We start from the raw sequence: 16,457 nt of genomic DNA, 5'->3' as shown, positions 1-16,457 counted from the left end.
ACTGTGAGATGGCATAGTCGTGGGCCAAAACAGCGCTCTTCCGTTCCGATCAGAACATCAAACAGGTTCTCCCCACTCAGTGACGCACCCACTGAGAAACCTGATGAAAGTGCTCTAGTAATTGGCGATTCTATTGTATGGAACGTGAAAATAGAGACTCCTGCCACCATAGTCCAGTGTTTACCGGGAGCCAGAGCGCCTGACATCTTGGCAAATTTAAAAGTGCTGGCTAATGCTAAACGTAAATTCAGTAAGATTGTTATTCACGTCGGCACTAAAGATGTTCGACTTCGCCAGTCGGATATCACTAAAAATAATGTTAAAGAGCTGTGTGAACTTGCAAGTACTATGTCAGACACTGTAATATGCTCTGGTCCCCTCCCTGCTTACCGTGGTGACAAGATACACAGTAGATTGTCATCATTAAACGGCTGGATGTCAAAGTGGTGTCCGCGAAATAACATAGGGTTCATAGACAATTGGACGAGTTTCTGGGGCAGACCTGACCTGTTGAAAAGAGATGGTCTTCATCCCTCCGGATGTGGAGCATCTCTCCTATCTAGAAATATGGCACATAGTCTTAGAGTTTGCACTTGACTAACTGGGGCCCAGGTCAGGAAGCAGACAGACTGGCAAAACCGACCGTCTGCTAGCCGCCTCACATCACAGAAATCAGTTAATTCTCAACACATAGAGACCCTTTCACCTAGATATCACACTATAGAGACTGTGTCTGTCCCCCAAGCTAGAAAATACAAAAAACGCCTGAACCAAATCAAGACTAACAATTTAATTGATGTTCAACAAATAAAAAATATATATAATACAGAGAAACAATTGATAAAGCTTGGCTTATTGAATATCAGGTCCCTTTCTACGAAAGCACTTTTTGTAAATGATATGATCACTGATCATAACCTAGATGTGCTCTGTTTGACAGAAACCTGGCTAAAACCAGACGATTACATTATTTTAAATGAGTCCACCCCCCAAGATTACTGTTATAAACATGAAACGCGTCTAAAAGGTAAAGGGGGAGGTGTTTCTACTATTTATAGCAATATTCTCAATGTCTCTCAGAGAACGGCTTCAAATATAACTCGTTTGAAGTAATGGTGCTTCATATAGCATTATCCAGAGAAACAAGTGCTAATGATAAATCCACCGTGACGTTTGTACTGGCTTCTGTATACAGGCCACCAGGGCACCATACTGACTTTTTAAAGAATTTTCTGATTTTCTATCCGTTTTAGTGTTGGCCGCAGATAAAGTCTTAATAGTGGGTGATTTTAACATCTATGTTGATAATGAAAAAGATGCATTAGGAACAGCATGTATAGACATTCTCTCTCTATTGGGGTTAGAACTCTATTGGGGTTAAACAACATGTGTCAGGACCTACTCATTGCCGAAATCATACTCTAGATGACATGGAATTGATGTTAATGACATTAAAATTCTAGCACTTTAGATACAGTTGCTCCAGTGCGCTTAAAAAAGATTAAGAAAAACAGTGTAACACCGTGGTATAACGATCACACTCGCGCCCTAAAGAGAAAAGCACGGAAAATGGAACGCAGCTGGGGGAAACAAAACCAGAGGTTTTTCGTACTGCTTGGCGTGAATGTAACTTATCTTATAGAAAAGCTTTAAAACCGCATTTTTCCATCTTAAAAATATATCGAAATTACGACCTATGCTGTCAATGTCAAATGCCGAAACATGAATTCATGCGTTCATGACCTCAAGGGTCGATTATTGTAATGCTTTATTGGGTGGTTGTTAAACTCCAGCTGGTCCAAAATGCAGCAGCAAGAGTTCTGACTAGAACCAGAAAGTAAGGTTCTGTCAACACTGCACTGACTCCCTATAAAACATCGTATAGATTTTAAAATCTTGCTAATTACTTCTAAAGCCCTCAATGGTTTAGCTCCTATTGCATTATAGTCCCTCACGTCCGCTGCGTTCTCAAAATTCTGGCAATTTGATAATACCTAGAATATCAAAATCAACTGCCGGTGGCAGATCATTTTCTTATCTAGCGCCTAAACTCTGGAACAATCTACCTAACACTGTTCGGGAGGCAGATCTAGATTAAATCTAGATTAAAGACACATCTCTTTAACCTGGTTTACACATAAAAACATTAACACATTCCTATAATTCAAATCTGTTAAAGGATTGTTAGGCTGCATTAATTAGGTCAGCCGGAACCGAAAACACTTCCCATAACACCTGATGCACTCATTGCATCGTAAAAAGAATGGCATCTACGCTAATATTAGTCTGTTTCATTCTTATTCCGAGGTCACTGTAGCCACCAGACCCAGCCTGTATCCGGATCAGATGGTCACTACAGTCCCCCGGATCCAGTCCGTACCCAGCTTAGATCATGGATCACCACCTAGAGATCACTTCTATAGCCCTGAATGTCAACCAGATGAGCTACAGAGACAGATCATCACTAAAGACCTCGCCAACCTAGACGGCCATCGGCGCTACTCCACAGGAACCTGATGAGTTCTCTACAATCAGACATTGGTACAAACTGCTGGTTTCGTCTGGCCAGAGGAGAACTGGTCCCCCGACTGAGCCTGGTTTCTCCCAAGGTTTTTTCCTGTCACCTGTGGAGTTTTGGTTCCTTGCCGCTGTCCAGCGATATCGTATACTATTTGAACTGAACTGACGATGATATCACTGAATTCATTGATGAACTGCCTTTAACTGAAAATTTATTATTTACAATAATGCGTTACTTACACACTATTGTGCTGTTTAAATACTGTGCAGTTGCTTTGACACAATCTGTATTGTTGAAAGCGCTATATAAATAAAGGTAACTTGACTTGACTTGACCTCCACAGACAGCAAATCGATCCAGCAAATCTAAAGTCTCACAGAGCACAACTTTAGTCCTGTGCTGCTGAAACCACAGCAAGACCTGCAGTCTGCAGCACTGACTCTGGTCCCAAAGCTCCAATCCAAACCAAAAGTTAAAAAATTAAAAATAAATAAATAAAAAAATAAAAAAAAACTCAAATCAATATGGTTTCCGAGACTTTGTACTGAAGGCTGAACCAAACACTCCCAAAATCAGCTACTCTCTGCACGCAAATCTAATTTGAAACTCTACTGAGCCTTCACCCACACTTTCATTTTGGTTATTGGCACAAGAATGTAAGAGAAAAATGTTGAGTCTGTGTCTCAAATCCTAACTAGAATGCATCTACACTGACAGGAAAAATGTATAAAAGTTGTACCATTAGGGGCATGACAGCTTGTCCCTTTGAGGGTACTGCCTTAGTGACAACCCTGTACCTGGTATCCTTCGCGTATGCAGTCGGATACAGCTTGTCACTAGGACAGTAACCTCAAAGGGACAATTAATTTACAACTAAATGGCTCATAGTAGTACATACAATTACTGTTCTAAAGTACCAATTTGCCCCTTTTAGGGGTAGGTGAGATACAAAATTGTCCCTTGAAATATCCCATAAAAAAGTTGTTGTACTGCTAAAGATACAATTGCAATGACAGGGTATTATAGAATATAACCAAAGATATAGATTTCTTGTTATTTGTTTTGCAATCAAACCACTCATTGTACTCGCTTAGCACACTACTAGCTAATTAATTTGCTTGCCTACCTTGTACTCTACACACATACCCAACTCCTTTGGGACTTAAATTTAGTCGTGGCACCTTTCAACTTTCCATTTTTCCAGGAAGCATTAGCTTCAGCCACAGATTAGAATGAACGATTAAAGCTAATGCTAAAAATGCTAATGCTAATTACCACTGTGGGATTCTATGTGCAACATTGAAAATGTTTTGCTTCATACTGCATATACTTCAGCCTCTATTATTAATACTCTGTTTCACTGCTAGCAGCTGAGGTTTTGTTTGTGCATTTGCAAAGATATAGCCGGAGTTGTGCTGCTAGTTCATTAGCGTTCTGTTGACTGTGTGTGTGTGTGTGTGTGTGTGTGTGTGTGTGTGTGTGAGTATCTCTACAGATCTTCCTGACACAGGCCACCCCTGCTGCATTGCTGATGGTGCTTGCGGTTTTGGAGCTGAGCAGACTGCAGTGGTGTGACACTGTTAGTGCCTGGAGACTCAGATAAAGTCCTGCTCTTATGCTGAACTTGACTATCGGATAGCAGTAGGGCTCGTCCTCTTTATCACCTGTCAAATTACACATTAATATTCATAGAGGAATAAAATACCAATACAACCCCTCCACAATTTCTCTCTTCTTCTAAAGGGCGATGACATAGTCATGCATGATCACTCTCAGAGTTCACAGCAGGTGAAAACAGCACACACACTGCAGCATCTTGCTATAAAGTTTACCACCTCTACTGTCCATCCTTATATTGCCATGATGCTGACATCAGCATGATTCATTCGACCTCTACTGTATGTTTCTGTCATACATTTTTTAGCTGTATTTTTCTTTCTTTTGTTTTTGAGGAAGTCTCTCCAGGTATTTCCTGGCTTAACTGTACACACATAATCTTGTTCCCCTGAAGACATGATATTATTAGTCTTTCTCAGGATGGGGTTAACACTTTGGAAATAATGCTGACATGGTGACATCCCACTGTAACCTGTAATATGAAACAGCCCACCTTCTAACGGGTGAGAGAAGACAGAATGAGAGAGAGAAACAATGAATGAGAGGCTGAGAGGGAAGTGAGATGGATGTGCCAACACACACACATTCAGTCAAGGGTTGTGACCTGAAGTTGAGACCTCTCAGATGAAATGGGTTTTGGATTTTCTAGAATTCTTCATTTAAATCCAGTTTTCAACAGGGTTAATGAGTATGTGAAGGTTTAAAGACACAGTGAGTAATTTACGCACCATTATAGAACTGCTTCAAGTCCCATCAAAGCAACACTGAATCAACCAATGGTGTTAGTTTGGGGCAGGACTATCTGTTCGGCTGACCAATGGCAGATGGGAACGAAGCCCCTAAGGGGAACATAGTTATGGAAAACAATGCTAGTTGGGCTAAAAAAATGCTATTTCAATTTGGAAGTTGCTCACAAAACTTTTGTAATCTTTTGCATTAAAATATATTTGATATTATTGTTTTCTCACATTTAAATATATATTTTTACAATGTTTTTACAAAAGTTTTGCTTTAGGGGTTCCATAGATGGAAGTGTCTGATAAGCCTGTTTGGAAAAAGTCATTATTCTGTTGTGTGGAAATTACCCACTGAGACTTTAAGGAAATCAGTGAACAAGAAACCAACTAAATATTAGCTATAGAACCTATAGGTTTATAAAAGCAGCAGCTGAGATATTTTTGAGAGCAGCCCAGGAAACCAGCATTATTCCCTTAAGCTCTTTAACCCGTTACAGATGGATTTAGCAACCCTCAATCACACGACACCCCAAAACCAGCTTTCCCTCTCCGCTAAAAACACCAAAGAAGAGAGGATGTGACTGGTCTAGACAGATGTCTAGACATGTTAAGACAGATGATAAGCAAATCTGCTAAAAGAGCAGCTTTTGCATTTGGTAATTCAGGAGTGAGACTGCTCCCTATTCACTAATAACCAACAATCCAGCATCACTAGTTTGACTAACTAGCAGTTAAACAAGTGGTAATCAGTCTTACATTTCAGATTCAAATTAGCCCAATACATAGTTTTTTGTAACTGAATTCAAAATGTTGTGACCAGTCTTGAAGAAAAAAATTGGATGACTAACTTTTGAGACTACAGTAGTCTACATAATTTATGCAACTGGCCACAGGCGCTTTTGTATTTGGTAATTCAGGAGTGAAACTGTTTACTAATCATCAACAATCTAGCATCACCAGGGGCCAGTTGCATCACAAGTTAAGACTGTGACTTTAGATCTAGTTTGACTAACTAGTAGTTAACCAAGTAGTATTCAATCTTACTTTTCAGATCCAAATTCCAATATATACTATTATGTAAATAAAATTAAAAAAAAATTGTATGACTAACTTTTAAGACTAGTCTACATAGTTTATGCAACTGGCCATAGCCATTTTTGTATTTTAGGTAATTCAAAGTGAAACTGCTCCACATTCACTAATCACCAACATTTCAACATCACAAGGGGTCAGTTGCATACATTTAATCACAATGTTAAGACCCTGTCTTATAACTAGTTTGACTAACTAGCAGTTAACCAAGTGGTAATCAGTCTTACTTTTTAGATTGAAATTAGACCAATGAACAATTTTATGTAATTGAATTCAAAAAGTTATGACCAGTGTAAAAGAAAAAAATGGATGACTAACTTTTGAGACTAGTCTACATAGTTTATCCAATTGGCCACAGGTGCTTTTGCATTTTGGTAATTCAAAAACTGCTCCCTATTCACTAATCAGCAATAATCCAGCATCACCAGGGGCCAGTTGCATAAACTTAGTCACAATGTTAAGACTGAGTTCAACAAGTTGCGACCAGTCTTGAAGAAAAAAGAAATGGATGACTAACTTTTAATACTAGTCTAAATAGTTTATGCAACTGGCCACAGGTGCTTTTGGTAATTCAGGAGTGAAACTGCTCCCCATTCACTAATCACCAACAATCCAGCATCACCAGGTGCTAACAGTGTTGGTATAGTGCTCAACCATAAAGAACTCAAAAAGGTTGCTGCAATTTGCCTGGAGAAATTAACTTTGCTTTTTGCTGACAGAAACCAATTTGGTTCAAACATGAGGTTTGTGTACATTTTCTAATGATTATGGCAGCAGTAATTCATCCAGTGATGAATCAAATAATAACAGAGAATAGCTATGTAAAGTATGCCAGATTGTAATAGTGCACTGAATCCTCAACAACCTAGAAGATAAGGAGTTGTGCTGACTTAAGAGCAAACATGCCATTTTCATAATTTCTTTATGGAATTGGGTTAAAATGCCAACTAAAACAACACTCTCGGTGGGCGCAATTCCCTCTTGAGTGCTGATGATGCAGTATGAAGTGAGAGGGGTAACTTTACAGTAGCTCTGCCCTAAAGTGGCATGTGGTAGCCACAGGAGGAATCACATTTGATTAAAATAAATTAAAGTCTTGCCAAAATTACAGAATGCTGACATATTTTATTCTCCCCACCTATAGCAGTTTTGCTGCGGCAAGCCACACGCACTCACACACACACTCACACGTTTCCCCCTATTGCTCTCAGTATCACCTGGAGGTGTTATTGCTGGACTGGTTACATCTTGTGTGTAAGGCTTTTCGGTGCAGTGCATACAGGCTTACTGAGATCAATAATGTCCCATCCAATACAGGGCTCAACAATAAGGATAGTCTGATGGCCCAGAGCCAGTGAGAATGTTTCCAGTGAGTTTACTTGCCCTGTCGTACCAGTGATGTATTGAATTCATTAATCATCTATGGGTGGTTTTATGCCTTGTGAACTTGAACATGTAGTTTTTAAATAAAACTGCATTTTAAAAAAATTTCAGAAAGAATTTTCAGTGGCCATTATTCCAGTCTTTACATGATCACATGATCCTTCAGAAATCATTCTAATATGCTGATTTGGTGCCCACCCCCTTATTTTTATAATAAAAATATATCTTTAAACATTATATCAATATTATAATTTAAAAAGTATATCATAATATTCATTAGAATTTGTCATTACTGGCATGACAGGGCGAGCAGAAAAAAATTCCTTATTGTTAAGCCCTGCAGTAAAATGTTCTCAATCCATCATTTGAGCAGTCAGTCAGTCTGTGAACCCTTAAAAAGCATTTTTTGGCCTTCCATGGAGTTGTGCAGACAGTTTAGAAGAGTCTTCCATCTTCTATTCATTCATTTCACACTGCATGAGTCTGGAGAGACTGCCTTGTATATCCTCCATTTATATTCCTTTCTTTGACCAAGCTAGTAAATAAAAGCTGAGATAGGTTACTGGGTAAGTTTTCAAGCCTTTCTACCTATCTGTCTTTTCCGCTTTTGGTCCTTCTCGCTGTCTTTCTCTTAAGTGTGAAACACAGTGTTGTCACCCTGCCCTAATTACATTACTAACACTGTGAGAGAGCATTATTTCTATGCATTTAACCAAGACCAACCTTCAGATCTGTCAGAAACAGCAATCTCTTTCAGCTGAAAGTTCACCGTGAGCCTCTCTCTATCTGCCTGAGTCCACCTATGAGAATAGAATTTAATCTAATCTGTCTGTCCTGCCCTTAATCTAAAACTAATGTTGACACATTCTAAAAAAGTGCACTTAAAACCTCTTTATAGAAAAGAAAACTCCTTTGCTCTGTCCGCAGCTCGCTGTCTCTTCGTCAAGGATTTCCTAGCGTTCCTCTGTCCTCTGGTCACACCTGCATGCCTGGTTTGCTCAGGTCTCCATTGCCATGGTTGCCCCCTCCTCCTCCACTTCCTGGCCCTCGGATGACTGTCTCCTCCTCGTCATCGCTGTCAATCTCCTCGCTCTTCCTCTTGCTGTAGCGCTCATACAGAACCATGAGCACGCCCATCACCCATGCCGACACTGTCCCGGCGCTGAAGATGACGAAGCCGATGGCGATAAAGAACAGGTAGTCCCAGTAACCCAGGCCCTGGTGGCATTCCGATCGCAGCTGCATGCCCACCTCTGCCAAGCGCTGACCCAACATGTCCGGCGGCCCCTGGCACACCGTCTGACCCTCATCTAGATAGGAAGTGAGAGGAGTTGATGGGTGAGAATGAGGGCAGAAACCTAAAACAACAGCTGTAATATTGTGAAATATTATTACAATTTATAATAATGGTTTTCTATTTTAATATACTTTAAAATATAATTTATTTAATGCAAAGCTGAATTTTCATCAGCCATTACCCCAGTCTTCAGTGTCACCTGGACACAGTTGTGCTGCTTAATATTTTGTTTGGAACCTGTGATATGTTTTTGGGATTCTTTGATGAAAAAAAGAATAAAAAGAACAGAATTTATTCAAAATGCATATTTTCTTACAACTGTCTTTAATACTGACACCAAATGTTTGAACAATATTGTATATTGTTACAAAAGATTTTTATTTCAAATGTTCTTTTAAACGTTCAGTTTATTGAAAAAAAATGATCACAGTTTCCAAAAAAATATTAAACCGTTTCCAACATTGATAATACATCAGCATATTAGAATGATTTCTGAAGGATCATGTGACACTGAAGACAAGAGTAATGGCTGATGAAAATTCAGCTTTGCATTACAGGAATAAATAATATTTTAAAGTATATTAAAATAGAAGACCAGTGTTTTAAATTGCAATAATATTTTACAATATTTTTTTCTGTATTTTTGATCAATTAAATGCAGCCTTGATGAGCATAAGAAACTTCTTTAAAAAAACATTAAAATCCTTCTGATCCTAAACTTTTGAATGACAGTGTGTGTGTATATATTGTTAATACTTTTATAAAACAATAATTAATAAGACAATCATTTCTAATAATAGTTTTTATTCACTTTTATATTTACCCAAAAATCATAAAATTATGTATCCCAGTTTCCACAAAAAAAGATTTAGAATGATTTCTGAAGGATCATATTAAATATTAAAAATAGTTATTTTAAATGTATGTAAAAATATTGTTAATATCAGTGCATTACGCAGGTGTAAAATATTATTCATATATTATGTACTAATATGCGCTAGATAAGAATGACTAAACAAGATGACTTTTATGATTTTGTAATTAGAATGGTTTATTTATGAATGAAGAATTATCTTATACAATGCTTGCACATGTTGTTTCACACAATTATGATTCATGTGTTTATATAAATGTACTAATATACCAACCAACAGTCATCTGAAACATTATCAGTCGGAAAGGAACCTTTTGGAAAAGAAGTTAGGAATTAATACAGACATTCTTATGACTCATAATATGAGGTTTCTGCTAAAGCATTCTGCTAAAACCTGAAAAACAAGAATGCATTTGCTATTAAATGTGCTTAAGTTCTGTTTTTCGTCTTTTATTCTGACACAATTTCATCCTCTCTGTCACACACACACACACACACACACACACACACACACACACACACACACACACACACACACACACACACACACACACACACACACACACACACACACACACACACACACACACACACACACACACACACACACACACACACACACACACACACACACACACACACACACACACACACACACACACACACACACACACACACACACACACACACACACACACACACACACACACACACACACACACACACACACACACACACACACACACACACACACACTTTCTCATTACAAACCATGGGCACTTAATAAAAGTAAGGAATCACAAAAAGTTAGGTAAAGACATTTCTTCATTTGTCATTTTGACATTCCGCTCAATATCTTTTGTCTTATTAACTAATGTCTGGCCGTTTGGCAGTGTGAGTTGTTAAGAGAAATGATGCCACTTCACCTTTAATCAAAAAGCACTAATTCCTTCATTATAAAGAAGAGAAGAGATTGTGAGAGAGTAGGGGTGGCAATAAGTCACCTCTGGGTTTGATTGTTCTGGAAAGAGTCCTACATTCATAAGAGATTTAATGAGCACCTTGACCAGCCAAATGTACTTCAAATCTTACGAGATGACAGCATACTTCATTAAGTTTTCATTTAAAATAAAGCCAAAAAATGAACTGGCACATACGCAATGCAGGCAACAATTAGGCATGACAGCAGTCTAGAGTTTTTTGAAAATCGTGTCCTACTTAGTTGACATATTTGAACTTAGATGAGGTTTAAAATGTCCACTGAAGTGCATTGAAACACGCAGATTTATTCTGTGTTGACGTAATTACAACTGAAACAGGAAGACAGGGCAGAACATATCAAGCAGTCCCGCCCCCTTTTTTAAATAGCCAATAGCAAATATTACAGCTTGAGCCAAAGTTGAGTCCAGTAAAGCCACATTTGACAGTATACAACAGCCACAATCTCATCCATATCGCAATAAAACATACCATTCTGTGTAGAATTCAAATGGGTTTGATACATGCCAATTCACGCATATGATCCACTCCGACTTCTTTCATCCCAATCGAAAGCATATTTACATGGTCTGAATTGTTCTCTGTCCCCTATATAGTTTACTATGTGAAAATACCATTAATTCACCGTACAGAAAATACAAATTCTGTGAACAAGTGACCGATTTCAGCCACAGCTTCAGCATCTATTTATAGTGTAGGGTGCGGGAAGCTTCAGATTCTAGAGAGCATTTGTTTGGACAGAAAGTTTGATGAAAAGCTGAAGTGCAGAATGATGTTATCAAAATCATTGAACCATATTGGCGGAAGTTAGAGACTGCAAGTTTTGAATTTTATATCTTGTAAATGCAAATTTTGTCATTGTTTTGGAGCACACTAGCTTATAGATACAGTTGAGGTCAAAAGTTTACATCCCTCTTTCAGAATCTGCTAAATGTTAATTATTTTACCAAAATAAAAGGGATCATACAAAATGCATGTTATTGCAAATGCTCACTGATGCTCCAGAAGGTAAAAACATGCATTAAGAGCCAGGGGTGAAAACTTTTCAACAGAATGGAGAGGTGTACATTTTTCTTATTTTGCAGAAATATCCCATTCTTTCATTTAGTACTGCCCTTCAGAGGCTACAGAAGATAGTTACATGTTTCCTAGAAGACAAAATAAGTTAAATGTACCCTGATCTTCAAATTCAAAAAGTTTTGAACCCCCTCTTAATGCATGGTTTTTCCTTCTGGAGCATCAGTGAGGATTTGAACCTTCTGTAATAGTTGCATATAAGTACCTCAGTTATCCTTAATGTGCAAAGATAGATCTCAAGTCATACAGTCATTGTTGGAAAGGGTTCAAATACCAAAGAATTTGTGAGACCTGAAGGATTTTTCTGAAGAAATGCAGGCAGTTTAACTGTTCAGGACAAACAAGTGACTCATGAACAACTACAGTATCACTAAACGAATAACTCAGCTGTGGATCATTCAGGTAACAACACAGTATTAAGGAACCGGGTCATTTGTATAAATTCAACTATTATTTTCTCTTGGGGACTATATGTAAACGTCTTTCATGTGAAATATCTTATTCAGGTCAGAACTAAATAAACAACAACATGCATTTTGTATGATCCCTCTTATTTTGGTAAAATTATTAACATTTCGCAGATTCTAAAAGGGGGATGTATACTTTTGACCTCAACTGTAATGTTAAGGCTAACATCTTCTTTTGCTCAGCAATCTCAAATTCAAATATGTTGACTGGTTACAAGAAATGTGAGAATCAATTACTGTATGTTTAATGTCACTGACTAAAGCATGGAGGAACTAATGGAATTACTTTTTAAGCACTGTATCTATTTTCTGCATAGATTATGAAAATATTTCCCAATAGGATCAGTTTGCAATTACTTCCAAATTACAAAAACATTAGAATCCCTCAAAGATTCCATTAGGCTTGTTTGCCTAGGAACATGTATATACACAAAAACCAACATCTGACCTATGTTCAACAGAGAAGCGTGGAAAAGACCACCTGGTGCGAAAGACAGGGATTACAGGTAACTAATCGTCTCTCATACAGGCAAAAATAGCAGACAGACATTATGCAAGTCATTATGATGATTAGTGTGTCCCATACCCTGTGAACTGGGCCAGGAACAACCACCTGCCCCAGCAGAGACACTGTGACCTCTGGGCTTTTTTGCTGTCAAGTTGGTCTCCCACTACAGTCATATGAGTCATGAGGTAATATCAGGACAAATGAGGAAAATGTGGAGCTATCTGAGGTGCTCTGTGGAATTATATTAGCCACATGGTATCTTAGGCTATGCCTACATTAATCCAGATACATTTGAAAACGACTTTTCATTTCAAAACGCTCTCCATCCACACTGGTGTTTCAACTGTTTTCCAAAAGTTTCTCATCCACACTGAAATGTAGGATGCGCATGCATTTCACCTCATAAAAAGGTTGCATAATAAATGGCTTCCATGTTAAAAGCACAAGCATTTGTGGCCAGTAACATTTCCCAGTTATCTCTATAACATAACTGTCTTTCTATTAGCACATGGCCGAATGAGGAGCTTGTAAATCTCTGCTCTGTCACGCACATCCATGCATCGGTTTAAGCATTCATAAGACTATTTGAGTTCATACTGACAGGACATTAGATTGCATGAGCGTGCACACACGAGCTATATTTGGCTGTGTTTCAGGCACATGCACTAGGGCTGATATGGTTTGGTCTGACAGGAAGCGAAATGAATGCGTTTCTTAGTGTCGTCATTGAAGCACTGCATGGATCAGAGATTAACATAGAAAGCATCTGCAACGAACCAACCAAGATGCAAACAGAACATGACACTGAACGGACCTCGACCCCTCAAATGTATCTTTCACATACACACACACACTCGTCTCTCAAACCATTGCCCAATGTAAGACCTTACATTACATCCCAGACTAGAGGGGTTTCTGTGTGTGAGGACACATCACTCGCTCTCGTTATCTAACGTCCCATAACCATAACTCTGTCATTTATGTGTAATTTGTCCTCCTCCCTCTATGATTAGGCTCTCTTTCTTCATCTTTTTCCCTCTCTCCATCCATCCTTCTTTCCTTGAGGGCATATTAGTTCAAAGCACGGTCTCTTGCGTCATCATCTGTGACACACACACGCTGAAAGAGGGCGATTGCTCATTAGATTGCTCAGAATGTGTCATTACAGAGATAATCTCACTGTGCCCGCCGTCAAATTACCCACAAGTCACCATTTCCCCTCACCCTAGAGGTATAGTAATTTTTCTTGCTGTTTGAGATTGGACATTATTACAGCTGTGAAAATCAAAGCCATTTAATGTGTGCGTGTAAGAAAGAGACCATTATTAACACACATATATACAATATATACACTGTAAAAAGTGAAGAGTTGGATCAACTTAAAAAATTACTTCAATTGGTAACACCTAAAAAATTTAAGTTGATTAAACTAAGATTATCTAAGTGTGGTCAATCACACTTAAATAATCTTAGTTCAATCAACTTAAATGTTTTAGGTGTTACCAATTGAAGTAATTTTTTAAGTTGATCCAACTCTTCACTTTTTACAGTGTAGATATAAGCAATATCACTTGAGTAGACGTGAGATATGGCTGTGATTCAGGCAGAGTGCCGTAGTTAATCACAGCATGCCAATATACAGCCATGTCTCACATCTATGAGTGTGATATTGCATTTATACAACAGTACGTGTCTTTAACGGAGTGTCTTTAAAACAGTGCAGAACTACTTCCTTCCACCACGGATTCAAATTTAAAGTTGACAGTTTAACAGCTGAGCCCATACCTCCATTACTAATTCGAAAATGTCACTTTAGAACTAATGAAGGAACGTTGAGTTGCTTCATTGAAGACTTATTGTATTAAAGCTTACTGCATTATGTAGAGTATTATGAGAGAGAGATGTACTGGGTGAGTGTGATTACCTGCATTTAACACAGCATTCATTCTTCAAATCGGTCTTGTATTCACAATAAACATTAGTTTGAATATCTGCTAAGGAAAGCGCTATCTTTGTCCTTCTCTGTTAAGGGTGATTGTGCTGCTCAGTGCATTTGTTGTCTGAAGAAAGTCTGCTCTCTGCAGGATCAAAAGCGTTGAACAGCGTTTATACAACAGTTCAATGGCACAGGTGTGTAAACACATAAACAAAATAACAATGGAGCATCTTCAAAAGCCCTCTTTTGGGCAGAACTACTTCCTTTCATCACGGATTCAAATCTAAGTTTGACAGTTTAACAGCTGAGCCCAAGCCTCCAATTCCAAAACGTCATTTTACAACTAATAACGAACGAACGTTAAGTTGCTTCATTAAAAGCTTATTGTATTACTGTGGTAAAAGCAGTGTATTATGTGTAGTAGAGTATTATGAGAGAGAGATTGACTGGGTGAGTGTGATCACCTGCATCTGATACAGCATTTATTCTTCAGCTCAATCTCATACCAATAAAACATTAGTTTGAATGTCCGCTGAGGAAAGCATTATCTTTGTCATAACGTTAATATCCTTTAATCTGTTAAGGGTGATTTCTGATGACAGCGCTGCTCAGTGCTTAAAATAGAGTTTATTTTTCAGTATAAAAGTCTTTACTGCTGACTCGTTAAAAAGTCTCTTGTTGCCATTTAATAGTGAAACAATGTAACTAAAATTACCATCACGAACACATGCACCATTTCTCAATACTAAACACTATTACTAAATACTACTATTATTTATATCAAATATTATTTATTGAATGATATTATTCGATAAACAACAACAACAGCCATCACAAAAGTTGCTAGGTAATTCAGTCACATGTACACAGGCAGCACTCTGATATACAGCATTGAATTTACATAAACATGCGATTTTGCCAATACTATTTTCTCTGGAACAAATAATAGTTTAATGAGACCAAAGGCTGCCTGTTAGATTTACCCAAAACAAATTATATCTCATGTTTAACCACCATAGAAAAATCAGAACCAGCGGCAAATTCCAAAAGATCTGGCCGAAGAAAGGCAGGATCATTAATGTTGAACGGCCGCTCACCCCTGGAGCTCACCTGTCCAACAACGTCGATGCAAATTTTCAAATAGACATTATCTTTAATAACAAACTGCATATTTGAACTATAAACAAGTACATTCTCGCCTGAAAATGTCTTAAAACTACATTCTGTGACACAAAACAGTAATATTTTTAAAATTAGAGTGTATTTGAGCATCTGCCATGACACTCGCTATGAGAAATACGGCAAGTGGAGTGATACATGATACAAATGGTGAAGCAGTTGAAGGAGCTCTGATATCGCTCTAATACTGCACTCTTCTCAGCCAATCAGATTTGAGGACCAGAAAAAAACTGTTATAGCTGCAAAGGAGGAACAAATCCCTTATTATTGTATGGAACTGTTTGTATTTAGAATGCAATGTCATTAAAGTCCCTTTAAGTGTAATGGTCAGTGCCAATACTTTTGTCCATATGGTCTATAAATTTGTCTGTAAAATTGCAGCAATTCAGCATCATGGTGAATACTTTTTTAATGCCAAGCATCACTCTAGCCTATGTTCTTTAGAAAATTAAGATTTCTAAAAGTATTTTAAAGATGCTCACACATGAACAAAATGAATCAGCAGCATGCAGGGTTAACCTAGAAGCCTGTTCTTTAACATCTCACCAGGTTCTTGGAGCAAAAACGAACAGGGTAGCAAAATGTGCTGCTCTACTGAGTAGAAGCCTGTGTGAAACCCGGGCAGAGAGGGAACTATTTTAGTGGAACACCCTGCATGGGTCTAATAGCAGCCAGATAATACTGAACAGAGAGTGACATCCTGCCTACTCGTACAGCTTCAGTCAGCTCTAGTAATTATGGTCTCAGAAAGGGGTCACTCCCGGCAATGC

The 16,457-nt window shown here is 38.1% G+C and overlaps 1 protein-coding gene across 1 annotated transcript in view; it reads right to left on the bottom strand.

Annotated features, from left to right (window-relative positions):
* Positions 1-7,245: 7,245 nt before the first annotated feature.
* LOC141283852 (leucine-rich repeat-containing protein 52-like) overlaps positions 7,246-16,457 on the bottom strand; it is a 36,376-nt gene continuing 27,164 nt past the window's right edge. The window contains exon 2 of the mRNA XM_073817170.1: positions 7,246-8,660. Within this exon, the coding sequence (XP_073673271.1) occupies positions 8,326-8,660 (335 nt within the window). The 3' untranslated portion in view covers positions 7,246-8,325. The remainder of the gene's footprint in view (positions 8,661-16,457) is intronic.

Source organism: Garra rufa, chromosome 13, assembly GCF_049309525.1.
Source record: "Garra rufa chromosome 13, GarRuf1.0, whole genome shotgun sequence".
Taxonomy (NCBI): Eukaryota; Metazoa; Chordata; class Actinopteri; order Cypriniformes; family Cyprinidae; genus Garra; species Garra rufa.
Note: the sequence above shows the minus strand (reverse complement) of the source record. Positions and strands in the feature narration are given on the sequence as shown.